The 27,804-nt window shown below is 38.8% G+C and overlaps 1 protein-coding gene across 2 annotated transcripts in view; it reads left to right on the top strand.

Annotated features, from left to right (window-relative positions):
- PDCD6IP (programmed cell death 6 interacting protein) overlaps positions 1-27,804 on the top strand; it is a 65,734-nt gene that overhangs the window by 21,138 nt on the left and 16,792 nt on the right. Inside the window, exons 6-13 of one of the 2 annotated variants that reach the window (XM_075547081.1) lie at positions 1,294-1,394; positions 3,567-3,683; positions 15,203-15,425; positions 16,667-16,790; positions 18,691-18,868; positions 20,944-21,055; positions 22,243-22,412; positions 26,971-27,219. In XM_075547081.1, coding sequence (XP_075403196.1) covers positions 1,294-1,394; positions 3,567-3,683; positions 15,203-15,425; positions 16,667-16,790; positions 18,691-18,868; positions 20,944-21,055; positions 22,243-22,412; positions 26,971-27,219 — 1,274 coding nt within the window. Of the gene's footprint in view, positions 1-1,293; positions 1,395-3,551; positions 3,684-15,202; positions 15,426-16,666; positions 16,791-18,690; positions 18,869-20,943; positions 21,056-22,242; positions 22,413-26,970; positions 27,220-27,804 lie in introns of both variants that reach the window. The other variant, XM_075547080.1, reaches the window with a different exon arrangement.

Raw genomic sequence — 27,804 nt, 5'->3', positions numbered from 1 at the left:
TCAAGGAGCTCTGTGTACTTTGAGAGATAAGGGCCATGAAGAAAACAACTGTATTATGTAATAGTGGCTAGATTTCTGGCTATGGGAGAGGTGTGCAGAGGGAGTTAATACTAATTTAGATTATTAAGTGGTCAAGAAGGGTTTCTTTGATGAGGTTACGTTTATTTATTTATTTTAAAGATTTTATTGAGGCAGGGAAAGGACTCCCAGGAGGGAAGGGAGAGCAGAGAAAGGGACAGGGGCACGAACCCCCAGGGGTTTTGAGACCCAACGAGGTCAGGGAACTCGCAGAAGAGGTTATGTTTAAACTAAACTCATTTGACTCATTTGACATCCACCCAGAATACAGAATATCTTGCCGCATGGATGAGGGAATAAGGATGATTCTTATTATAAGTCCTGTTAGTATGCCTCCTCCTCACTTACTGATTTCAGTTATCTGACACTTTGCATTTTGGGTGACAGTAGAGTTTCCAAAAATGGACTGTTTTATGCATTAATGACATGTCTGGCAGCAATGAATGCCACCTTGGGGACTGACGGTTACATTTATGTGTAAATGTTGCCGGCCCTTGATTCTCACTTATGTATGAAGCACTCATCCTCCGTTTTGTGACCTGATGTGGTCATCTTCCGTTTTTGCCTAATGCTGATTGATGCATAACAGCCTTGTCCTTGGAGCCTCACTGCCTTACTACGGAGTGGGGTGTAAGGGAAAATGGAACATGAGTTGAATGTACAAGTGCAGAGACATTTAAAATAGGAGAGCAGTCATCATATGGAAGAGATAAATTTGAATAGTTAAGTTTGTTTTAAAAAAATAGCTTTATATTGTGATTTAATTCAGGCACAATAAAATTCATCCTTTCAAAGTGTACGAGCTGGCTTCAAAGATTTGTGGAAAAAATGGAGTTAAAAGATAACCATTTTCCCACAAATTATTTGTAGTTGTCTCATGCAATTAACAATGTTTAGTGTATTCATAGAGTTGTGCAATCATTACCACTATCTTAATTTCAGAACCCTATCATCACCCCGAAAAGAAAACCCATACCCATTAGCAGTCACGGGCCCATTCCCCCTTTTGCCTAGCCCCTGGCAGCCATTTACTGTCTCTACAGATTTACTTGTTGAATAATTAAGTTTTATGCAGAAACACTTATTTCATCAATAAGATTTTTAAGACAAATGTACCAAACATGCAGTGTCAATGTCTAGACTGTGTCACCATGATAAATCAGGTTATCTCGTGTTTACTGGGACGATAATGATCAATGTAATATTTTGTTGCAGATAAGATGAAAGATGCCATCATAGCTAAATTGGCTAATCAGGCTGCAGATTATTTTGGTGATGCTTTCAAGCAGTGCCAGTACAAAGATACGCTCCCCAAGGTCAGTTACTGCTTTTCACAAACACTTGACCCTGTAGGAGTATTTGGACATGTTTGTGTATAAGAAGCAAGTTGAAAATTGCATTCTATTATAAGTTTGATATTTTAAGAGAGGCAATTTGAGGAATTATTTATAGAAATAGTTTTTTAAAATTTAAAGTGCACGAAATTTGTTTTCTATGTAGAGGATGCCTTTGTTTTTACCCTAAGCTAAAAGTTGTTCTTGAAATTTTTGACTTATCTTCAATATTTTGATTATCTTCAGTAATTTTAGCAGATGGAAGAATTGTAGAGTTCTGAGTCGCTGGTGAGGTGGTTCAAGCATGTTGATTATCCACTTCTCATTGTTGTCTGGTTTTCTTAAAGCTAAGTCTTAACATTCAAAGCAAGCATAATGAAAATGTGAAGAAAATGATTCATCAGTTTGGTTACTATTACGTTTTGCTGTAGGGATAGAAAATACGGCTACTATTGGACAGATGAGGGAAAACAGTGATCTTACCATGTCACAGCATGTCTTGGGGTTTAAGTAAGAGCTTTTCTGAAGTGGCGATTGAAAAGATGATAAGCAAATGTCAAAGCAGATAACAAGTAAACTTAGGGTGATTAATAAAAGAAACAAAGATTGAGTAGAAGGTAGTGTGTTCCAGACTACTTTCTTTCAGAATTAGTTTAATCAATATGATAGCATATGGTTGCCTGATATTTTATAGGAACCTTAATAAATCTTATTCAAGAATCTTTGGAAATTATGAAATTTTATACAACTCTGAAGGGAAGTGAAAGGATACCTAAGTGCGCCACCAGTAAGCATTAGTCAGAAACGAGTAAATTAATGTGAAGATACCTGGACATTGAAAGTATCCCAAGAGTCAGTAGGAATCTGCCCAGGGATCTTGAATGTTCATTACATTATCCTTCAAAAAGAGAGTTGGGATCTCCACTCACCTTTTTTCACCTGAAAGACTTGATGTTCAGTTGCACAGTTACGTTCCCTCTGATGGGGCCGTTAGTTCAGCCCTGTCGTGGAGAGAAGAATGTCACCTACAAAGACTTGGAGTCTACCTCTGCAGCCTTCCCTGGAATTCCTCGAACATCTCCTGTTGAAGTACCGCCTTGCTCCAGAGTTACTCTGAGAACTGGCAGGCTGAGATCTTTCATTGCTTTGTTTTAACTAATAAAGCTCAGAAGGTATTTTCATATTCTAGTTATAAAACTGGAATATCTGCAAGTTGTGATCCAGGAAGATAGGGAGTTATACACTGGGAGACAGGAGAGCACACAAGGTAGTAATTCACTTTTGGATGTTCTTTTATTTTGTCTAGACGGTGATTGTCTAGTATTTTTTGGATTTCATTAGACATGAACCGCATACAAACACTGAGGTTACTGGTTAGGAATTGTCATTTGAGGAGAGCCTCTATGATGACATAAGTGCTTTTCTAGTTCAATCATATCTTTGTATCTTTTAAAGTGAATTTTGACTGGAAATTTTTTCAGAGCAAAGTAGGACAAAATGGCACTATCATCTTGTTAGTTATAAACCTAGTGCATTTGTCTGTCTGCCATTTGTTCCTGAGTTTTCTGATACTGAAATGTTAGTGGTTATACAATATTTAATCATTTTTAGGTATCTTTTATTAAGTCTCAGGATATTACTTTTAGTGGGAACTTATTTCACTGTCTTTTGTCTTTTAAACATGATGAAACAGTCAGCCATAGAGCATTTTCATTAGTATGTGTGAGTAATGGTGGTTTAGTCACTTGTTCAGAAGGGCTGGGTAATGACCCCTAAGAAAGCTGTCAAAGCCCTGTGCTTGGTGTCCCTCTGAATGTCCATTCTACTCTCTCTCTGATGCATGATCCCCTTCCTTCTTTGTAAACAAAATGTTGACTTCATGGCTCAATTAAAGAGAATTGCAAAAACTGCAATTCACTTTAAATAATGCTTCTCCTTTTTAAATCTTAATTTCAGTTGGAAGAAAAAATTGAATTCATTCAATCGAATCCAAGCAAATTCATGTGGTCTTCTCTGTTTACACCTAATGACTAACGTGTCTCTAAGCCATTAACGGGGTGATTCTGTTTTCTGTCTCCTTTTCTTCCTGCATCCCATGTTGTCTGTGGTGATTGTGTGGTTGGACTCTCCCCTGGTCAGTATTTTTATTTCCAGGAGGTGTTCCCTGTCTTGGCCGCAAAACACTGTATCATGCAGGCCAATGCGGAGTATCACCAGTCTCTCCTGGCCAAACAGCAGAAGAAATTTGGGGAAGAGATTGCAAGGTTACAGGTGAGTGTCTTTGAAATAAGTGATTTCAGTCTCATTTTTTCCTAGTGGCGTTCTCAGTTTCCTCATAATAGTTTTTCTTCCATTTGCCCCATCAGTAGAGAAAAGTGGCTCTTTCTGTTTTTAGTACTTTTAGGTTTATCTACTACATGCTTCCTTCCCCCTTTTGGTTCTGACAGTGTTTCCTTGTGTTCTATAGAAGGTTGCTCTGAGTTGAAACTGACTTGGTGACACTAAGCCACCACCAGCGCCATGACTGACAGGTTTGGAAGTCGCATCACTCAAACCACACTCGTTGCCGTGGAGTGTTGCGACTGAGAGCAGTCCCGGCCCTTGGCTGAGTGCCCTTGCAGGTGTCCCTGCCTGTGCATTCTTAGAGCAGCAGCAAGTCTCGCGATTTCCCAGGGAGCAGCCACACTCATATCCCACTGCACCACCAGGGCGCCTTGGAGGCCCCATATTTTATCTAAAAGTCTAAAAATTTACAGTGATTTCTAAGATTTAATCCATGTTTACTTGAACATAAAATTCTCATTATGCGAGAAGTACAGTGCTTAATTTTTGATGTAGCTTTAGCTTAGACATGTGCAGTTTATAATTAGTGAACTTGAGGAGTAACGTACGAACAACTTGTAAACAGTAGAATACTTTCTGGGCGATTGTGTCCATGCATCTGCGTTGGAGCTGCTTGGAAGCCTGACGTGATGTGGAGGCAGCTTTGAAGTGGGTCCTCTTCATATCAATGGTTTGCTTTTTTGAGGTTTGATAAGAAGGAGGACTAATAGAGACTTTAAATTTGGACAGAATTTTAGAAGATATTATAGAAGTATTTTTTTAGGAAGTTCGGATTAATTGGTCTGTTCATAGGGAATCAAACGCCAGATTTAAAAAGTATGTACTTAGATCATATTCCATACTGACAAAATTAGAGAAAGATACATGTTCTATATAAAACCTAGATTTTCAACCCAGTTCACTTTGACCAGGATATACTCTGGTTGTATGAACACACACTTCTGAGCAGAGCGTTTCTGCTTGCAGGACTTTTTAAAAAGGGCCAGTCTATTAAAATACTTGAAGTATATTTTCTGGCACTATTAGAGTCAAAGAAATGTTTATTTACTCTGCAAACTGTTCAGAAAAGAACTCCTTAATATTTAGATACCTTTTGGGAAAAGGAACTGTTTCCATGCTTACACAATAAGACATAAAGATTTTTGTCTATATAGACACAGTTTGTAATCAATGTAACAGATTTACTCATAGTCCAGAGTCAAGACAGAAAGTAGACATTTAACCTATCCATGTCTCAAAGGGTTTTTCCAGGAAGCATGATATATTTAATGGAATTGAGCTCACGAACAGACAAACAGAGCAAAAAAGCAAACCAAAATGATGACCAGTGAACCAGATTTCCTTGTCTCCTCACCCAGGAGAGATTACACATTTTTTTGGAAAAAAAAACAAAAAACAAAAACAAAAACAAAACAACAAAAAATCCTTAGATATTCATACCATTAAGCAAACTTGTCTTTCTTTCTTTTTTTAAAATCATTTTATTCGGGGCCCATAAACTCATCACAGTCCATACATACATCAGTTATGTAAAGCACATTTGTACATTCATTGCCCTCATCATTCTCTCCACCTAAGCCCCTGGCATCAGCTCCTCATTTCCCCCCCCTCCCTCCCCACTCCCCCTTCCCTCATGAACCCTTGATAATTTATAAATTATTATTTTGTCATATCTTGCACTGTCCGACGTCTACCTTCACTCACTTTTCTGTTGTCCATCTCCCAGGGAGGAGGTCACATGTAGATCCTTGTAATCGGTTCCCCCTTTCTCACCCACCCTCCCTCCACCCTTCCAGTATCGCCATTTAAGCAAGCTTTTCAATCCTTGCTGCCAGCAAAGGGAAATCACTTAGTGGTTGTCTGAAGGTTGGAAACCAAAAAACAGAGGAAAATAAGAACAATAGATAAAACAGCAAAGATAAAATTGTTGCTTAGGCACTGAGGTCTGGAGCCAGGAAAAGGTGCACCTAGGTTTAAATAGTCCTTAAGATGTATTCTTGCACAGTGCTGTTTATTTAGTTCCAGAAGGTGGGTTCCTTGGACATCTTAGTAGAATATCCAAAGTTGTCAAAGTACAGTTTTAAAAAGAGATATAAAAATGTGAGTCTCATACAATGAATAAACCTTATAGATTTATTGAATTTGTTAATGAGAGAACTAGCAGGATCTTTTGAGTGAGGCACTGATGGTTCAGTGGTAGAATGCTCACCTTTTATGTGGTAGACCCATGCTTGCTTCTCAGCCAGTATGCCCCTTTGCGTCTGTCATAGGAGGTCTAGGAGGTTAAACCAGTTTTACCTGAACTTTTAGACAAGAAGACCCAGGAAGAAAGACCTACCCACCTCTTTCCTAAAGGTAGCCTAATGAAAACCCTATGGTTTTCAGTAGTGTTTGCAGCTGATCTTGGGAATGGTGCAGGACTGTACAGCATTTTGCTCCCTCGTGCATAGCGTTGCCACGAATTGGGGTGGCTTGACAGCAGCTAACAACTACGAGCAGGATGAGGAAGCTGATTGTATGGAAAGTATTTTTCTAGCTGTGATTTTAGGCTGTGGTTATGAAGGAGATTGTTTTTATTAGGAGTTACGTGCTGAGGTTTGTAAGGATAAAAAATCATGATATCTGAATTTCAATTTAAAATAATTTTGTAAAGCTAATGTGTATATGTGGGAACAGATAAAATAATTACATCAATGATAGCAGTTATTGGATCTAGGTAGAGAGTATTATTTATTTTTAATTGTCAGTTAATACATAGCTCATAGCTCATTTGATAGTTTCATCATGACAAGCAGAATTGTGCAGTTGCTTCCACAATCAGTTTTCAGACATTCTTTTTCTTCCTAGACTCCTTGACATTCCTTTTACAGGACCCACCCCCACCCCCCACTGCTGTACCCCACCAGCCCCTGAACACCTTATTCTACTTTCTGTCCATCAATCCTGGGTTTCATAAACCGAAAAACAGAAAAATGTATAACAACGTCAGGAGGGTGACCTCCAATGACATAACACCTCTGAGATACATCCCAATATGAACAAGCAAAAACAAAGTAAATCATGGGCTTGCCGAAGTAATACATATGTTAATACAACATTTAGGGCGTTGACGTAGCAAGACCTTGTTTGTCCACCAGCCTTGGTCCAGCTTCCTCAGACAGCATGCATTTTCCAGCTTAAGTCCTCATTGTTTTCATCCTAATGGATTTTTTTTCTTTTTTTTACATTTTATTAGGGGCTCATACAACTCTAATCACAATCCATACATATACTTACATCAATTGTATAAAGCACATCTGTACATTTCCTGCCCCAATCATTCTCCGAGCATTTGCTCTCCACTTCATCCTAATGGATTTTCTTTGAGTTTGAAAATTCTCAAGATAAAAATTGGGAAAAACAGGTACACACACACGTTAACTTTTTCTTTTTATCTCCATAGATGATTTTCACACACGCGTGCGTGCACACACACACACACACACACACACACACGCAGTTCTTATCTCCGTTCTTACACAAAAGGTTTATCCAGTGCTGTGCAACTTGCTTGTCTCTTAGACCATCTCATCTTGAACCACTCCATTTTAATGCTACACTAGGGAGCCCATCTTTATTTAGGTTTTCAAAACTACATTGTACTTCATTCAATAAACTGTAGTTTATTGCTATCCCACATAGCTGAATACTTGGGTGTTTCTCATATTTGCTGCTAAAAACAGTGCTATAGTGAGTAAGTCGTTACCAGTGGCATTGTGTATTTTAGCAAGTATAAAGATAAATCACTAGAAAGGGGATCGTGATATGGAATATAAACACATTTGTAATTTGTACACTGTTACCTAGTTCCCCTCCTCAGGGACTGCTTTTGTATTTGTGTTAGTCTGGATTGACTAGAGAAGTAAATTCATAGACATGCATGTAGAAGAAAGCTTTCTTTTGGGTGTCGGCTCAGAGGAGGGTTCAGTGCAACTTTCTTCAGTCGTCCCGCATCTGGGTTCATCCGATACCAGCCACCTGGGCCATGCTGCCCAGGTTCGACCCCAACGAGATCAAAGTTGTGGACTTGAGGTGCACCGGTGGGGAAGTCATTGCCATGTCTGCACTGGCCCCCAAGATCAGCCCCCTGGGTTTGTCTCCAATGAAGAAAACATTGCCAAGGCAACTGGTGACTACAAGGACTTAAGGATTATTATGAAATTGACCATTCAGAGTAGACAGGCCCAGATTAAAGTGGATCTTCTTCCTCTGCCCTCATCATCAAAGCCCTCAAAGAACCACCCAGGGATAGAAAGAAGTGGAAAAACATTAGGCATAGTGGGAACGTCCCTTTCGATGAGATCATCGGCCTTGCCTGTCAGATGCAGCACTGATTTTTGGCCAGAGAACTCTGGAATTATCAAAGAGATCCTGGGGGCTGCCCAGTGTGTGTGCTGCCATGTTGATGAGCACCACCCTCATGATATCATAGATGACAACCAGAGTGGCTCAGCAAGTTAAGAACTACAAAAGAACACAATAAAGATTCATTTAATAATCCCCCCAAAAAAGAAAGAGCTTTATATCAAAGAGTTATTGTATTTTGAGAAAATTATCCAGCCTAGTCCAGATCAAATCCATAAGTCCAATATTAGCCCATAGATCTGATACCAGTCTAAAAATTCCTCTTTAGACTAATGCAGCACATGCAAGGATGCCGAATGCAGGAAGATCACAGGTCTCTGTGCAAAGTCTTGTTTATCCAGTGGTGGTGGAAGCATCTCAGTGCTGGCATAGGTCTCCTTGTGTTTTCTCTAGCGCCAGGGCTCTAACTCTATCTGCTTGTCTCCAGGGGGTTTGACAACAAGAATGCCACGCAGAGAGAGTGTGCTTTCCTCCTCTTGGGAGGAAGATAGGAGTTGCCAGAATCCTCAGGAGAGGGCCATGCCCACAGAGAGGCCTCATTGGCTATGACCCGATTGACGGGCTAGACATTACCCCTTCACAGACTTCACCCCTTCACAAGTAGACAGGCAAATACTGTTAACTTACATAGACCACCCCTTGTCAACTTGATACTTGTACACAACTCTTTAGCCATATATAATTTTTAAACAACAGTAATAAAGTCATATCTGTATCTAGCATGATAAAACTAAAATGCGTACAATTCAGTATGTGCCAACCTCATTTAAGCACAACATTCTATAACTGAACAAAGCAACAATATTCTATGCCTAACAATTGCAGTTAAATGAACACCTACACCATAATCCTAAAGTCCTATGAATATATTCCCCCACCTGTGAAAGTTTGTCAGCCAGCCGCTTCCTGCCTTTATCCACCCCGTTTTGCATATCCAGTTTCTCTACTACCTACTTACATCCACCCAGTGCTCTTGAGGAGACACTCATAGTCTGACTGGTGACGTCTGCTTCCATAGCACAGTCACATCAGGACAGGCCGTCATAAAGTCAGCTGCAATGTGCACCACTTCACAGGCTCCAACATCATCTCTCCATCTGCTTGGCTTCTGGTCAACTCGGTGTGAGGTGCCTCAGCCCCACCAGGGTGCCCATTGGTTGCATCGCCTTTAGACCATGGAAACTGGTCACAAATCGTCAATAACTCTAGCCCCTTGTGCTAGGTCATGAACTTCAGACCAGTCAACCGGCTCTTGTCTTCTTTCGTTCTTGTGAACCAGGACCTGGGGTGTCAGTGGTCAGGCTCATCCCATCTCTACCCCACTCTGGGTTGACAAGACAAATTCATAGATGCTCATATATGTATAAGAAATTATATCAAAGTTTGCAGAATCCTCAGGAGAAGGCTATGCCCGCCCAGAGGATTGGCTATGACCTGTTTAACAGGTTAGACTCCACCTCTTTGTTCAAGTTGACAGGAAATTATGTAACTGCCGTAATAGTCTTAACAGCAAGCAGTGTGTGCTTGTTTTCCTTGTAACAAGCATGCTATAAATTTAGTACCTTTTCTCAATCTAATAGAAAAAGGCAACTTAGAGCATGCATTTCCTCTCTTAGAATGTCTTAAAAACCAAAAAAACCCAAAACACCCCACTTTTTTAATTCCAAAATTACTTAATTTTGTTGTTGAGAATATGCACAACAAAGCACACACTAATTTTGCAGTTTCTAAATTATTTTAGTGACACTGATATCATTTCTCAAGTCGCACAGTCATTGCCATCTTCTTTTTATGAACTCCCCACTCAGTATAACCTCAATACCCCCTAAGGTTCCCATCTACTCTTTTCTTTTTAATTTGGGGGCTCATAAAACTCTGATCACAATCCATACATACATACATCAATAGTGTAAAGCACATTTGTACATTATTTGCCCTTATCATTCTCAAAACATTTGCTCTCCACATAACACCCCACTTTTTAAAGTGAGAATTAAAAAAGCTAAAGAGACATCATTTCATTAATTATCACATTTATAATTCATTTACATTGGTTACATTCTTCAAGTTATGCTGCCATTGTTTCTGTTATCCTAAATTCACTACGTCTCAGCTTCCATTTTGATCTCACAGAGGGGATTCTTTAGAACAGCATGAGGCCCAAGGCATTCACCCTTTAATAATTAAAGAGAACACTTTTTGTGGTGGTTCTTCAAAGAAGACTCTGGGCATAGTTTGGTTTTAGGTTTAAAGTTTAAAGGATGCCGTATGTATTTATTTATCTGTGAACTCGTTTTCTTAGTCATGATTTACTTTCCAAGGTTCACTCCAAGGCTGCAAAGGAATTAACCCAAATTTTCTTCTAAGCTTGTGGGTTTTCATAGTCTTCATTTGGACCCTGTTGTTCCTTCTGATGTGTGATGTATCTATTTTTTTTCACAGGACTACTCAATTGTTCCCAAACCATTTATTAAAATGACTCTTTACCCTCCGTATACTACATTCATCTATATGTATGTTTGAGTCAATTTAACTACTTGAAGGAAATTTCATGCATTAAACAAAGTGTCTCTCTGCTTCATTGATAATCATTAGTTTGGTATTTGTGTTCTGGTTCCTATTTCTTTTAATTTCAATTTTATTTAAAGTGCTCTCAGATAAACCATTTCATCCTTAATGTGTATTACTACAAGATGAGGATGGAAACATATAAAGACACAATGGCATTATATCCCTAGTAGCAGAGTTATTACTGATAGCACAAAATAGTCACTAACCCTAGTACCTCAAGGGACTCTGGAGGCTCTGTGGGATAAGCATTGGGCTGCTAACCACATGCTCCTGGCCCACAACGACCAGTTCCTCCGAGGGCACAAGATTTAAAGTCTCAGAAACCTTGGGGTCAATCTAAATTGGAATTGGCTCCATGACAGTGGCTTTCACTCTTAATTCAATATTACTCAAATCTCTTTAATTTTTGTTTATTTCTATAGTGTGTTTTTACAGTTGGTTCAGTTCAAAATCTGGATCCATACAAACTTCTCACATTGTATTTGGTTGTTATATCTTGAGTCTTTAAATTGTCCTCAATTGTCATGTTGAATTTTCTTTACATCTTGGTTCTGTATACTTCTTCCTCTGTTGATGTTATGATGTCTGTTTCCACTTTTGCGCTGTTAGTAACATTTCAGTGTTTATTTCTGTGGTAGTTTCATAATCTGTTGTCACTTTGAGAGGATTGGGAGTGAAGGAGTGGAGTTTAGCCTGCCAATCAGGTCGGAGCTTGATAAATAGCTCCCTGGAGGCAGGACACAGGCTCACTCCCTGGGAGACATTGCAGCTGGACAAGTCACATAGAACTACGCTAGTGCTCTGAGCTGGAGGAGCCACGTGGAGACCCCTGCCACTGCTGAAATGCTTACAACGCCACTGGATCCACAAGACTTCCCACCCACTGACCTGTGATCTTCCTGCATTCGGTGTCATTGTATGTGTTTTTTGAGTCTGAGGAGGACTTTATAGATTGGTCTTGGACATATGGGCTAATATCAGACTTAGGGATTTGATCTGGACTGGGCTGGAATGTTTTCTTAATGTACAGTTACTCTTCATATAAAGCTCTTATACACATGAGTGTCTATGAATCTTTCTCTAGTCTACCCAGACTAACACAATTTCTTAATGATTTTTCATTTTTCCCTATTTCTTTTTCTGAGATCTGTCAGTTTTGTTTCACATTCTCTTGCTGTCAGGCTATTACCACTGTTCTCTGGCCATCTGGTCTTCTGTTCAGACTGTTTATTCTTTTGCTGCTTTGATTTTTTTCCCTTAAATTTTTGGGCTTATTGTGGAAGGTTAGCCTTCTGTTACCAGCTGCTTTGTGATAATACTTCTGTGGTGAATATTCAGTTTTTGTTGCAAAACTATGCTTTTCATTTTTGATGTTTTCATATGGTTTCTTTGTGCCAAATCAGATAGAATGCCTTTTTCAGCTACTCATTTTTAATGAGATTGATTTTACTAATGCCTTTTTCAGTTACTCATTTTTAATGAGATTGATTTTACTGGACCAATAGCAGGAAGAGTTTTCTAGATTGAGGAGAAGGCTTGATTAATTTTCCAGCTTCATAATGGAAGTGCTCTGTCCACGACTCTACTTGTCGGCTCTCAAAGCCTAGTCTGGCTTAATTGTAATGACCACACATGAACTCAAATGATGTCCATGTTACGGATTTAAAAAATTAAAAAAAAATCATTTCTTAGGGGTTTTTTAAGTTAACAGTTTGCAATTCAGAATCAGAAATACTCACAGGACATAGTTCTTTGCTTATCACAGCTTTTCTCAACCACGCTTGCAGGCACAGCTCATTCTGACCCTTAGCCTCTCAGTCATGTGGCCCTTTGGCCTCTGCCCTGTTCTGACTGTGTTATAGAGCTACTTTAAGTGCTGCCTTAAATGGCCAAAGGAAACGCTGGTTTTCTCTAAGACTCCACACTAAGGGACTTACTTCCTGTGGGTCAGCAGCACACCTTGCTCCCCCAGTAAAGTACCTGGATGCACCCAGTTGTGCAAGTGAGCCTTTTTGTCTGAAGGGTTTCAATTTTACTCACTTCGGTGCTGTGTCTGTTGCTTCGCTGCTTTGCTGGTGTCACAACTGAGTCTCATGGGTCAAGAAAGTTCAGCACACAGGAATCTCAGGATCCAAATGATGTGCTCCACTCCTGCTTCTGAGATGTTGTATAGCCCGGGTAGACTAGAGAAACAAATTTAGAGACACTCATATGTGTCTAAGAAAGAACTTTATATAAAGAGTAACTGTACATTAAGAAAACATCCCCGCCAGTCCAGATCAAGTCCCTAAGTCCAATATTAGCCCCCATACGTCCAAGACCAATCTCTAAAGTTCTCCTCAGGCTCAAGAAACACATTCAGGAAGATAACAGGTCAGGGGTGGGAAGTCTTGTGGATCCAGTGGCATTGTAAGCATCTCAGCAGTGGCAGGGGTCTCCACGTGGCTCCTCCAGCTCAGAGCACTAGCGTAGTTCTATATGTGTCTTGTCAGCTGCAATGTCTCCCAGGGAGTGAGCCTGTGTCCCGCCTCCAGGGAGCTATTTATCTCCTTCGTGCCTCCAAATGAGGTCATCAAGCTCCGAATCAATTGACAGGCTAAACTCTACCCCTTCACTCTTAATCCTTTCAAATTGATAACAGATTATATAACTACCACAGATGGCTTGTTTTAAACTCAGTGGATGTCAAAAGTGATGTTAGTCCCTAGTTTAGATTGTTAAAATCCCTCATCTTTTCTATGCAGATCCATTAGGAAACTGTGCACCCAATTTTCATGGCTTCACTTAGTCATTACTTAGCCATGTCAAGTAAGTCACAACCTCCTGGTACTTGTCTGTATTTACTACATTGATTTTGTATCTAAGCTACCTCATTTTTAGAGTAGTTGATTTTCCAAGGTTTTTCTAGTATATAAATATATCATCTCTAATGAGTAGTTTTACCTATTTCTAAATATTTTATCTCTGATTTTTTGGCATGTTATATGGTCATGGTGGTTTAGTTTTATTCCTCCTCTAGGAATTAAAATTTTTTCCATTAAGCATGATATAAATCATCAGAGTTAAGCAATTGTATCAATTTCTCTTCCACTAATGCTTTTAGGAAAATCAAAAATAATGACTGAATTTTATAAAATGCTTTTCAACATCTATGGAGAAAATTATTTATTTGGTCAAGCCATTCTAGAGCTATTTACCCACTGTCATTGACTTGACAAGTGAAAGCCTTAAAGCAACCCTATACGATAGAGCAGAACTACTTTATAGGGTGTCCCAGCCTGTAAATGTATATGGGATTAGAAAACTGGGGAGTAGCTGGTGGTTTCGAGCTATTGATCTTGCAGTGATCAGTCCAGTACAGCCTAATACGTAAGCCACTACATCACCAGGGCTTCTTAATTCTATAGAACTCTCTCAAACTCACTGCTATTGAGTCAATTCCAACTCACAGTGATCCTTTATTATATAGATACACTCAAAACTCACTGCCATGAGTCGATCCTGACTCGTAGCTGCCCTGTTGGACATGGTAGAATTACTGTGAGTTTCCAAGACTGAATTTTTTTTATGGCAGTAGAAAGCCCTGTCTTTTTCACATGAATCAAATGATAGTTTCGAACTTTGTCCCTTGAGGTATTAAGTATAAAGTTAAGGAAATTTTATACCTTTCTGGCAAATCATCCTTTTAAATACATGAAGTGAATTTATTGATTATAATGCTTTCAGCTGTATTGCCTCATTTATCTAATACTAGTATATCTAATAACTACCTAAGTAATGTAATTTGAAACATACATTTGTATGAGATATGTTCTCGTCTTATACACTCTAAGAGGAAACTTCTCCTTTACATTTTTATTCACTGTGTGACAGATACATTTCTTTGATAATCCTTTGTTGCTGGGAGTGTAGCCCTTTGCACTTCGTGTTGTATCTAATGTGAGGTGGTAAGGGAGTGCATCTCTGTTTTGGGTCTTGTGTGTTTTTCCCTCTTAAGCTCCCAGTTACAGGTCTCCATAAGGGATTTTAAGATGCCTGTTCCTTGGGTGACAAAAATAACCCAGCAGCCAGTCTCCCTTTTCTCATAACAATCACTTTGCTTTTGACTTTCTTATTTTAATGGCCCGTGACTTTCTTGATTCTGATTCTTTCTGATTCTTAGCAACTGTAGACCGTTACAGTGCAGACTGCCATCTTTCTTGTGCTGAGAGGCTGATGGCTTAGAATGACCCACTTTACAGTTAGTGGCTATGTGCTTGACCTCCCTGTCACCAAGACTCCTCTTTTGCTGTGCAGCAATTTTCACTTTTTAGGTGTGTAATAATAGAATTCTTCCGTTATCCTGTCCATCAAAATGGGTGAAATGCCAGGCCGACCTTTTTTGAACTGGTACTGGCTGGTATGCTTAGTTGGTTGAGAAGGAAAAAGCAAAAAACCTTTTTTGTTTTTTTAAAAAATGTTTTTCTTTTTAGCATGCAGCAGAGTTGATTAAAACAGTGGCATCTCGTTATGATGAGTATGTCAATGTGAAGGATTTTTCTGACAAAATCAGCCGTGCCCTGACTGCAGCAAAGAAGGACAATGATTTCATTTATCATGATCGAGTTCCAGACCTTAAAGACCTAGACCCAATTGGCAAAGCCACACTTGTGAAATCAACTCCCGTCAATGTACCCATCAGCCAGAAGTTCACTGGTATGTCAAGTATTCTGATGTTCTCTAATCTTCTCATCTATTCTCCAGCATCGATTTATATCTTGTAACTAAAATCACAATTGCTGTTGTATGCTTTGAATTTATCACTTGGATTCAAGCGGTTGAACATATATGTGATAATGAAATTTCTGTGTTGTATTATCTTCAATGAAATTTTAAGACCGAATATAAAAATGGTAAAAAAAAGTATACAAAATACCCAACAGAATGGAAAACTTAAAAGATTGTGTATTCAAGTAATGATAAAAACTTGATAAGCATTTACTATTTTGTTAATGTGACATTATTTATGATATTTCCATGAAAAACTGAGCATATAAATGTGATTAAAAATGTAAATGTTTGGAGCCATTTGTGTTAGATAAATAATTATATTACCTTTGGGTATTATAAATATATGTGCACTCCCCCCCCACTTCCACTGCTTTGGTCCCCTCACTCTCTGGCCTCTGCGCTCTCTTGCCCCTTCAACCACTCCGTTCCTGGGATTCCAAACCATCCCCCACCCCCAGTTCCCCTTGTGAAGAAAAAAGAATGCAGTATATGATAGTCTCTAGCTGAGACCCTGAGGATCATAATGCAAGCCGTTGGGTTAGAGCAGGCATTTGCTTGTTTTCATTTAGAAAGTACAGTGTTGGTCATGTGCCTGCATTCTTTCAGACACTACAAATATTAGCACATTTATTTTTCATAGCAACTTGAGGTGTAGGTTCTGTTACTATCCCTATTTGATGGATGAGAACGCTGATGTACAAGAGTGACTATGTAATTTTCCCAAAATCATTTAACTAGGAAGTGCTAAGCTGGAATCAAACCCAGAGACTGTAGCCCTCTCATTAATCAACTTAACAACTGAAAAAAGTTTTTTTTTAAAAAGTGTAGCTCTTCCTTACTCCAAATCCCTCAAACTCAGCTATAGGCATGCATGTGTAGAGCTAAGAAAATTACTTTCAAAGAAAAAGCTGTCATTATTGCCTCTTCCCATGAATACAGTAATCTAAAAATTATCTCCTTTATTATGCTTTCAATACTGATAACAGTATTTTTTTAGCTGAATTTTTGTGTGTGTGAAACAAAAGCAACATTGGCCACTTAAATAAAGCGGTACAGATTTCGTTCTGATCTGATTGATTAGAGATTGTCTCTGGGACTGTCATCAAGAACATACGAGCAGTTCCTCTACAGTTTGGGTCGTGCTGACTGTCCGTTCCCTCGCGCAGATCTGTTTGAGAAGATGGTCCCTGTGTCAGTGCAGCAGTCCCTGGCGGCTTACAGTCAGCGGAAAGCTGATTTGGTGAACCGATCAATTGCGCAAATGAGAGAAGCCACCACTTTGGCAAATGGGTAAGTAGAACCTAATTTTCATTCATTTAATTTTGGAGGACTGATGTTTCCTATTTAAATTATTTTTTGTGGCCATTTTAGTTTTTTGAGCTTGGGACTAACTGTCAAGGTTAGGAGGAAGAGCAAATGTAGGGATACAGGAAAGGCACACACATTTTTTGGGACACTATGTTTATTAATATTAACAAAACCAAACCAAACTCATTGCTATCGAGTTGACTGAAGCTCATAGTGACCCTATAGGACAGAGTAGAACTGCCCTGTGGTGTCACAGTGGGAAGAGAGTGAAGGTTATGTGCTCACTTTAAGGCAGCATAGCTGTTTGGGGAGAATCTGTGGGAATGATTTTTAAAGCAGGATCATGGACTTGCACTTTACCTCTAACTCACCAAAGTGGAGGTTTTTCTACTGTGGAGTACCAGCTTTCTAGATGCCCTCTGGTATAAGTTAGGGAATGTAATCCTCGTCATATTTCCCTCAGTGTTAGTTTCCCACAGAAAGTATCATTTTTATTATAGGCAATGAGAAGTAGAAATGATTAAGATGAATTATGCATTTAGTATTCTGAATTAGTTTTTATTTTGAAGACTTAAGGAAATGATCCATTGGCTCAACATTTTGTAGGTATAATTTGCACACAATAGAATGCCCCCATTTTATGTACATCTGCCCATGTTTATGAAATGTATGTATCTGTGTAACCACCACTGTGATAAGGGTAGAGAATATTTCTGCCCCCTAAAAATTTCTGCATGCCTCTTTTCATTCAATCCTTCCGCTTCTGGCTCCAGACCACACTGTTCTGCTTTTTGTCACTTTAGGTTAGTTTTATTTTTTGTGTAATAGCACATAAAGAAATCATTGTAGCCATGTATTTTTTTGTGTTTGATTTTTTTTAATGTAACAGTGCTTTTGATTTTCAATGTTGTGTGCATCAGTTTGATTGTTTTTATTGCTAAGTAGAATTCCATTTTATGGTCATATACCATTGGTGTATTCTTTTACCTCTTGAACAAACATTTGGGTTGCTGTGAATATTCTTGTACAAATCTTTGTGTGGACTTGTTTTTATTTCTGTTCATAAATATTAGTGGATTTGCTAGGTTCTGTGCGTTATAATAATAAATTAGCAGATTGCTTTCCAAATTGATTGCCATTATACATTGATACCTGCTCTTTATGAGAAGTGACAGTTCCTTGTACCCTTCCCAGGGCTTGGTGGGCTTGGTGTTGGCTCTGCTGTTTTATTTTAGTCTTTCTAGTCATGTGGACTAGTATTTCCTGGTGGCTTGATAAAACCAACCTTTTGGTTCTCTTATTTCATAGTGGATATGGGTATGTTTTTTCTCCCATCTGTAAGCGAAGTAATTAACTGAAGGTTTGTTACTATGCCGAGAACCAATGAAGAAGATTCTCTAACAGATCAACTGTATTCTATTGACATCTTGGCTAGCCAGTGCTAAATGATAACTTTAAATGTTATTTGATTTATTACTTATAGCAAGAAGAAATATAAAAGATAAAGTATTGGCCTAGATGTGTGACTAATTGATAATTATTTCCTCTATAGACATAGAGATGGAAAGAAGTCAAATATGAGCTTGGATCAAAATTTTACTACCATATAGGTTTTTAAAAAAATACTTTTTGGCTTTTAATTTTGAAATGTGAGTTTAAGTAGTTGTTAAAGGTTTTAATCATATCATGCTTTTTCTATTTTCTACTTCATCATTTTTCCATTGATAGTGGTTATTTATTTTCTTTTTGTGGACCTATGTTTTTATTTCTCTTAATAAGATTTTGGTTTGGAAATTGGAAATTAATGGTTTAAAAATGGTCTAGACTGGTAGGCAGTATAATTATGTTTCATTTCATAATAATATTTCATTCCCTCCCCCAGAGTGTTAGCTTCCCTTAATCTTCCGGCAGCAATTGAAGATGTATCTGGAGATACGGTACCTCAGTCGATACTGACTAAGTCCACATCTGTGATTGAACAGGGAGGCATTCAAACTGTTGATCAACTCATCAGAGAGCTTCCAGAACTATTACAAAGAAATCGAGAAATCCTAGATGAGGTATGTTACAAGTGATTTGTTTTTCAGGTGTAAATGTTAGCGCTGCACACTTTGTGGAACCATTGCGGCTGGATAAACCCCTGAAACCATTACTCTGATGGAATCTTTAAGCCCCAAAGTATTTTGGATTAAATACTAAGGGAACACCTTCAACATTGTACTCTGAAGAATTGTCTGTATGGATTCAGATTAACAGCAATTTGAAGGAGATGAGATGGGAAATTTAGTAGGAAGTGAGTTTATGTAATGAGGAAAGGACACTTCAGCAAAGAAGGGTTGAAAGGCTCATGGTTGGAGCTTCTAATCAATGTCACTGAATTGCACATCTAGAAATTGTTGAATTGGTGTTTTGTTTTGCGGTGTGTATTTTCTCAAGGAAACACAAAATAAATGAACAAAACTAGAAACCACTGATCCCCTGGTGTCCAGTAGGGATCAGGACTGGAGGTTTCCTCTAGATATGTTTCCGAATATTATCACCTTGATTGTGACCCAGGACCTTGATTGTGGGCTTCAGGCCCAGTCTTAAGGAAAAAAATTTTGATTGAGTGAGAATGGGTTCATTTGTGTCTTAAGGGTAACTAAATGTGCATTAATGAAAGTCATAAGGCCATTATGTAAAATTGAATTACTGTGAGTAGGTAGTGTCACTTCAGAGTCTTTGTAATTAATCTTTTCTTTTCCATTCTAGACAGAGTGGGTTTCTTCTTAGTCAACTTTCAACCAGATAAAGAAAGTTAGCATATCAAATGTTCACGAGCCTGCTGCATCTGTCTTTCAGTAGAGATAGCATTTCATCAATAGGAATGAAAGGATGGAAGGCTTTGAAGTTGGCTTAGCCAAATTGTCAGGATTATTCTGTTGTTTTTTTTGTGACTTGACCTGATCCGTTGGTTTGCTTGTACTTTTGATGCTATATCTAAGATCCCATTGTTAAAGGCAAGATCAAGAAGACTTAACCTTGTGATTTTTTTCCTATTTTGCAGTTTTAGCTCATATATTTAAGTCTTATGTTCATTTACAGTTAGTTTGTGCATATAGTATACAGTAAGGATTCGTATTCATTATTTTTTGTGTGTGGTTATTCAATTTTTAAACACCTGTTGTTGAAGAAAATGGTCTTGGAACCTTTGTCAAAATCAATTGACCACTGATACTTGGGTTTATTTCTCAACTTTTACTTAGGTTCTACTGACTTATATGTCGACTCTTTGCCTGTACCACATTATCTTGATTGCTATAGCTTTGTAGTTTTGAAATGAGGACTTCTCCGTCGTTGCTCTTTTCAAGATTTTGACTGTTCATGGTTGCAATCCCATATGGATTTTAGGACCAGCTTGTCTATTTCTGCAAAAGGTTGTAAGTTTCATAGGGATTGCATTGAATTTAAACCACAGGTTTCCAAACATTTGGTCCACCACCCCTTTTTTAGGGAAAAAAATTACTTTGGTGCCTCCCTGTCAATTGAAAACTTTTGTACTATATATAGTCCATAATCCAAGATGAAGAGTAAGTATGTGCTTTTGTACCCCACTTCCCTTCTTGTTGTAGCGTCCAACAGGGGAAAGAAACACTGCTATATATAGATCAGTCTGTAGGGTCATTGTGAGTCAGCATTAACTTGATGGCAGTGGGCTTGTCTTGGGTGTTGAAATGGAAGTTGAAGACATGTATTTTCATGTAAGACATGTATTTCATGTATTCAAGCTGGTGTTCTCTCTTATCTTTCCTTTTTGACAGTTTTTATTTTTTGTTTATGGCTTCTGAATGAGAAAGACCTGTTTAATCATATAAAATGTCTGATTATTATACTTCTTATGCATCTGTTAACATCTCTTATTTATCTGGTAACATCTCTTACCTGTTTTATCTTATTTTACTGTAGAGAGTAATGGGTAACAACATAGCCTTGAAGTCTACTTTAGATTCTGGAAGTGAAATAGACATCAACTTATAATCTGTAATCAGTGTAGGTGTTGTCCCACCTCTAAGTTCTCACCTAACTTGATATAATCATATAAAAATATTTTATACCAGAAAAGACATCTCATTGTTGTTTTGTACTTTTTTACAAGTCATTAAGATTGTTGGATGAAGAAGAAGCAAGTGACAATGATTTAAGGTCAAAATTCAAAGATCGCTGGCAGAGAACACCATCCAATGAACTCTACAAACCATTAAGAGCAGGTAAAAGTGTTCATGAAATGACTTTCACTTAAATAAATTCTTGATATGGATCCACTTTTTCTGTTTTGATTAAATTAAACCTGGCTTTGCTGATTAGTACTATTGTGAAAATCCATCTGTTTACCCTCTGTCCAATGTTCCTTAAGATAAAACAAAACAAAACCAATATGGTAAATGTTTCTTGCAAGTTCAGGTTCTTATGAAAGGTGCAAAGTGAAAAATAAAATAATCCTTTAACTCTTCTATTCTAAGCACTGTGCCGTTTTAAGACCACAACAAGACCATATTGTATGTATAGATTTGTAATTCCTTTTAATAGTGACTTGTGGAAATAGTGATGAGTTAACTTGAAGTTAAATTTATTTTTATGAAACCATTTATAGTGAAATTTTGTGCTTGTTGCAACAAATGGTGTCTTCATTATGGCTCGAAGGAGCCAGGTAGTGCAGTAGTTCAGCATCTGGCTGCTAACCCAAAGGACAGCGGTTTGAACCATCAAAAACAAGCAGCCTAGCTGACCCTGTGATAGAATTCTATGCTGCTCTGTAGGGTTGAACCATCAAAAACAAACAGCCCGGGTGACCCTGTGATAGAATTCTATGCTGCTCTGTAGGGTTGAACCATCAAAAATAAACAGCCCAGGTGACCCTGTGATAGAATTCTGTGCTGCTCTGTAGGGTTGAACCATCAAAAACAAACAGCCCAGGTGACCCTGTGATAGAATTCTATGCTGCTCTGTAGGGCTGCTCTGAGTCTGAATCGGCTCAACGCAGTGGGCTTTATTATGATGGAAGACTTACTTCTCGTTCTAAAAGCGATCAATGTTATTGATATTTTTCTAAAAATATCTGTTGTTTGAAGTCAGGTAGAAACAATGATCCTTTGATAGATGAATACTTTTAAGATAAATTGTAGCAATTCATAAGTTGTAGGAAAATTTTAGACTGACAGCTTTCATTTGGCAGATGGTAACTACTACATGCAGTTTAAGGTCTGAACTGTACCCTTTCAAATGACTTTGATGTCTTTCTAAAAACGAAAATACAGCATGGTAGAAGCTATGTTTTAATTTATACAGTGAATTTGAGCCTGTACAATGGAGTAGTCCACTTGACAGAGCTCTGCAAGTTCAGCTGTCCATGAACAGAACGGTGTTGTGATTGGGATTTGTTCATGGTTTTCACCAGAGGGTGCGAACTTCAGGAATGTTTTGGATAAAGCCGTGCAAGCAGATGGACAAGTGAAAGACCGCTATCAGTCTCACCGTGACACCATTGCACTGCTCTGTAAGCCCGAGCCTGAGCTGAATGCCGCCATCCCGTCTGCGAACCCAGCAAAGACCATGCAGGGCAGCGAGGTGAGAAGATGGGGGATGTGGATGTGTTTAAGCCATTACTTGCAATGTACTTCTAATTTTTCTTTTTATTTTTTAAGGTGTAGAAGTAAATTGGAGTTGTTTTATTTAAAATACTGTTACATATGCTGCTTGGTAGACAATTATATTGAATTTACAACTGAGGACTAATAATTAATTTTTTAGAAAGGCAGTACAGAAACTTCTGAAGTGGCAGGGCTGGGTTTTGACCAGATGCTCATCTGGTTACGAGTTCTTGTGTTTTATATCGTACTGTGCTCCCTCCCAGGAAGCTCTGGTAGTTTGTGTGCTCGGCACTGAGCTGCTAACCAGAAGGTCTGAGCTTGAAACTCACTAGCTGTTTGCTGAGAAACATGTCACTATTCCTGACACGGTTTTCAGTCTTGGGGACTAAATATAGGGCCACTGTGCGTTGGAATTGACTTGATGACAGTGGATTTGGTTTTTGAGTTTTAAAGAAGAACGTGCAAGTATTATTTAGGGCCTGGTCACTGGGATAGGGTACTGTAGGGGGGATAAGTTAGAAAGCCCGAACTGCACGGGAAATTAAGCTAAAGCGACAGAAAGACTGATTAAAAGCTTCTGTAAAAGCTGAATTTCCCAGTAAAGTAGCTTCTATAAGTTTCCAGTGTTTTTCTTTACTTGTATTTTCATAAAAACATGTATTTATTCAGCCAAGAATGACTGGGCTATGCGCTGGATGTAAGGCAATAGAATATTCCCAAGAATGACTGGATCTGTGCGATATGTAAGGCAATATAACACGTTTTGAAAAATGGAGAAAGATGAGGCTTTCTGCTCCATAAAGCTTTATAGTCACAGAGACACTATGAGTCGGAATCAGCTTCATAGCTGTGGGCACTGCTGTGGTTAAAATGCTGGACTGCTAACCAAAAGATCGGCGATTTGAATCCAACAGCCAAGTCACAGGAGAAAGAGGTGGCATTCTGCTTCTGTAAAGATACAACCTTGAAAATACTTGGGAGGCAGTTCTACTTTGTCCTATAGGACTGCTGTGAGCTGGAATTGACATGATAGGAGTTGGGCTTGGCTTTGGTTAGACATAGTCAAGGACAACTTTACTACAAAGTGTAAATGAAAAGTGCCCCAGAGCATGAGTGGAACATGTATAGGATCCAAGAGGGATTGAGTGAATGAGATTGTTTAGAGAAGCTGCCAGAAGTAATACGGAGCTTCAGTGGAACATAGCCCCAGCTGCTGGGCAGCTCCCCTGAAGAATACACAGAATCTGATTCAAAAAAGGAGAACCTAATGAGAAAGGAACATGAACTGGGTTCAATGGCGGGAAAGGAAAATGAACGGAAATTAATTTGTGAAGGATAAAGATACAGGCAGATGCACAGAACAATTGCTGTTGCTTTTTTATTTTATGGAAAAATCAATTACAGTCTTCTCCTTATTACTGTCTTGTGAATGACTCCGATGTTATATCGGCTTTTGTACTTTGAATCTTCTATGTTCAATAGGAAAGCAACAAATGATCTGTGCTAAACAAAGTCAGAATCAACATGAACTGATCCGTTAAACTTTAGTCAGATGTGATAATGGTTGTTTAATACATGGGGGGAACCTTTATGATCTCTATGAAGTTATTTTACTGAGGTTGGATTTTCTTGTCGGGGAAAATCAACATTCTTTTATCATGCACCTTTATCAGTGAATACAACCATTGTGCTTATTACAGCTGTTTCACAGAGTTGTAATAGTAGTTTGAGGCACATTTAATGGTAAAATAAAAGTTGCATTTGAATATTTCATTATTAAAGCAATATAAATGACATGTTTTTTCTATCAAACCATTTTTTAGGACCTAATTCAGACATCATACCATTCCATCGTTCAGTCATATCAGCATTGTGCAATCACGACCACAGTTTCACAACATTTTCTTCTTCCCAGCTCACCCTTACTACGCCTCCCCTGCTACCCCCCCGTATATTGTCTCTAGAGTCACCCATCTTGGGTTTCATATATGAAAAACAGAAAATACATAATAGAAAGTCTAGAAGACTCCAACAGTGACAAAATGCCACAGATAAACCCCGATATGGGGAAACAAACAAACATACAAACCACGCAGAGAAAATATTAAAAACAGAACAAGCATGACGTAGATGTCAAAAGGGAGATCATATGACAAGGTTTTAACTATTCAAGTCAGATTGATCATTTTAATTTACTATATTTGTCTCTCCAATACTCTGTCTTACAACTGGCTTATTCCACCCTTCAGTTGTAGTTAGAGCGAAGTCACAGAGGTTTATTCCCTGTGGAGATCCTACAAATCTAGTCTGGGCTTCCGCTGTCATCATAGCCTTCTGCGCACCAGAATCTCACGATTGAAGCTCTGATACGAATCCCTCTTTCGGATTTGGGATGTTGGCATGCTTCTTCCATGTGAACTTACTGAACATCTCACTTATATGGCTGCTTGTTTGAAAACAAGCCTTTAAGACCCCACATGCTTTTCTTTTTGATAGTCGGGCATTATGTAATTTCTTCACCACACTCGCCTCAGCACCCATATCCGCCATGTTGCCTTCATGAGGGCGAGTATCCAGCAGGGCCATGGTGTAAGAACTAATTGTCCTTCCATTGGAACTAGGATGAAGTGTGAGCCCAAAATCCATTCCTGGATCTGTTTTTTTAATCTGCTTCTGGCTCAATTTAGAGACATTCTTATTATGGTAGAGGATTTTTTTGGATCATGTGCCTGGAGCATGATCTTCTGTTTATAGTGTCATTGATTTCAGCTCATGATAATAATTTCAAAACACTATCGATAAAAAAAGAGCTTGAACAAGTGTAGGCTACCTAGGAATCATAATACATGGATTATGTACAGAATAAATCCTTATGTGACTGGATGCTGTTTACAGAAACAATGGGAGTTTATTGTTAGGCAAAACTTAATATTCACTGACGGTGTCAGACACTGGTCTCTCAGAATAATACATATCTTAATACAGAAAGCAGAACATTGAAGTAATAGAAAAATGTTAGTCTGGCTTCTAACAGCTTGGTATAGCTATATTCTACTTCTTCACATACCATGTAGTTTCAGTCTGAAGTCCTCAGGTTACAGGTGTGTTTGAAGTAGAGCCTAGTTCACTTACTGGGGGTTTCCACATCTCATCACTCTGGCGTGGCCTGTGCAGCGTTTTGTGCACCTTGCAGATCCAGAGTTCAGTATCCCAGTGTACTAGGGCGTGTTCTAGGGTCTTCAGTGGCTGCACAGAAACTCAGACCAATGTGGCTTATTAGGAGCATAGTACCAGGCACACTAACCCCGTAGGGTCCTTAAAAGTGTTGTTGGTCATTTTTTTTTCCTACTAGGAAGTTAGTCCTCCGGCCTTTCTACCAACAGAAATGCGCGTGTCTTCTCCAAGATGTATAAGCTCCCTTTCAACCGTCCTGACTTGATTTTCCCATCAGGATCTGCACTGCTCTGGTAGGAATGTCTGCTAGTCCCATGGAACCTCATCACACCTTCGCATGGGAGCCACTAAAACGTAATCCTCCCCTCTTCCTTTCTTGGAAATCTGATCCCAGCTGACGTGGGGACCTCTCCACCAAGGTGGCCTTCAAGACACGCAGATAGGATGGTGCATGGTTCATGGGCACCAGCCAGGCTCTCCACGGAGCTGCCTGGCGGACTGTGCCAGGGGACGGAATGGCCTTAAAGACTGAGCCTGCGCCCATCCTGGTGCTCTTCTCAATAGCAGTGGACTCAGGCAGTGTTTGCCCTTTTGTGATTGAAAAATAACATGTTTTTTTTTTCTTTTTAAAACAGGTCATGGCTTGATGGTAGTGTCGTGTTTTGCTTTTTTCTTTTATTGTGTAGAGGCCCATCTAGTACTCAACTTTATCTTTGGTCTATTAGAACATTTGACTATAGATACTGAGATACTTGGTTAAATTTTTGCATACTGTTAGTTTTTTTGTAATTTGATCATTAGTCTTAATACTTAGGACTGTTGTTTGTGGCTGTGTTCTTTTAACTGGGGCTTTAAGTTTAGACTGTTCATTTGGCCTGGCTTTGGCTGTAGGTGAGGCTGAGTCTTCTCATAGGAGGGGGCACCCTTTTTTGGTACAATGGTGATGTCCCTTTGTACTCATAGCTTTGAATATGAGGTGTAGTACATACATGACGTATGTTTGATAGCTTAGATAAAATTTCAACTCCATTTCTCAGTAGTTGTTTAGCCTGGGGCATGTTGCTTAACTTTTCAGAGATTCCGTTTCCCTGTCTGTGGACTAGAGTTAATAGTCTGTATACCCTATGAGGTGTTGTAAGGAACACATGAACTGTTTGTCACATGCCTGGATGCCTTGTTCCTGTGCCTGTTGTTGCTGTTCCTGCTCTTATCCAGGTTCGCTAATGGCACAACGACTGTCTGTAAACGATGGGCACTCGGTGGCTCCCTGAGAACCAGTGCTCTGACCCTGGGCACATTATGTCACTCTTGAAACTGGTGGTTATTTTTGTAATTACATTACGGCTTTCTTAATTGTTTAGGTTGTAAATATCTTAAAATCCTTACTGACAAATCTTGATGATGTGAAGAAGGAAAGAGAGGGCTTGGAGAATGACCTGAAAGCAGTGAGTTTTGACATGACCAGCAAGTTCTTGACTGCTCTGGCCCAAGATGGTGTGATCAATGAAGAAGCTCTTTCTGTTACTGAACTGGACCGAGTCTACGGAGGCCTCACAACCAAAGTCCAAGAATCTGTAAAGAAACAGGAGGGACTTCTAAAAAATATTCAGGTGAGATCCTATTTTAAAAGATCACAGGAAAAAAATCAACCTGGACTAGATGTTTTTCTGTTTAGGAAAATGAAATGAGGATCATTAGGGGGCTTACATGTTGCATCTATATTTTGAAGACTTTGTGGCAGGGTAGTTTTTTGTTTTTTTAATTAAATCATTTTGGGGCTCGTACAGCTCTTAACACAATCCATACTTCAATTGAATCAGGCATGTTTGTACGTATGTTCCCTGCATTCTCTTTTAGACCTTTACTTCTTATTTTTTAAAAGATCATTTTACTGTTGGCACATACAACTCTTATCACAATCATTACGTACATCTATTGTGTCAAGCACATTTGTACATTCGTTGCCCTCATCACAAACATTTGCTCTCCACTTAAGCCCCTGACATCAGCTTCTGATTTTTCCCACTGCCTCCCTACGCCCCTCTCCCTCATGAACCCTTGATAATTTATAACTTATTATTTTGTTCATATCTTACATTGTCCCACATCTCCCTTCACCCACTTTTTTGTTGTCCACCCCCCAGGCTGGATAGTTTCTAAAATCTTCACAGGAAAGACACTTTTCTTTGGCTGAA

Source organism: Tenrec ecaudatus, chromosome 4 (genome assembly GCF_050624435.1).
Source record: "Tenrec ecaudatus isolate mTenEca1 chromosome 4, mTenEca1.hap1, whole genome shotgun sequence".
In the NCBI taxonomy this organism is placed as follows: Eukaryota; Metazoa; Chordata; class Mammalia; order Afrosoricida; family Tenrecidae; genus Tenrec; species Tenrec ecaudatus.
This window is presented reverse-complemented; position numbering and strand designations above follow the sequence as displayed.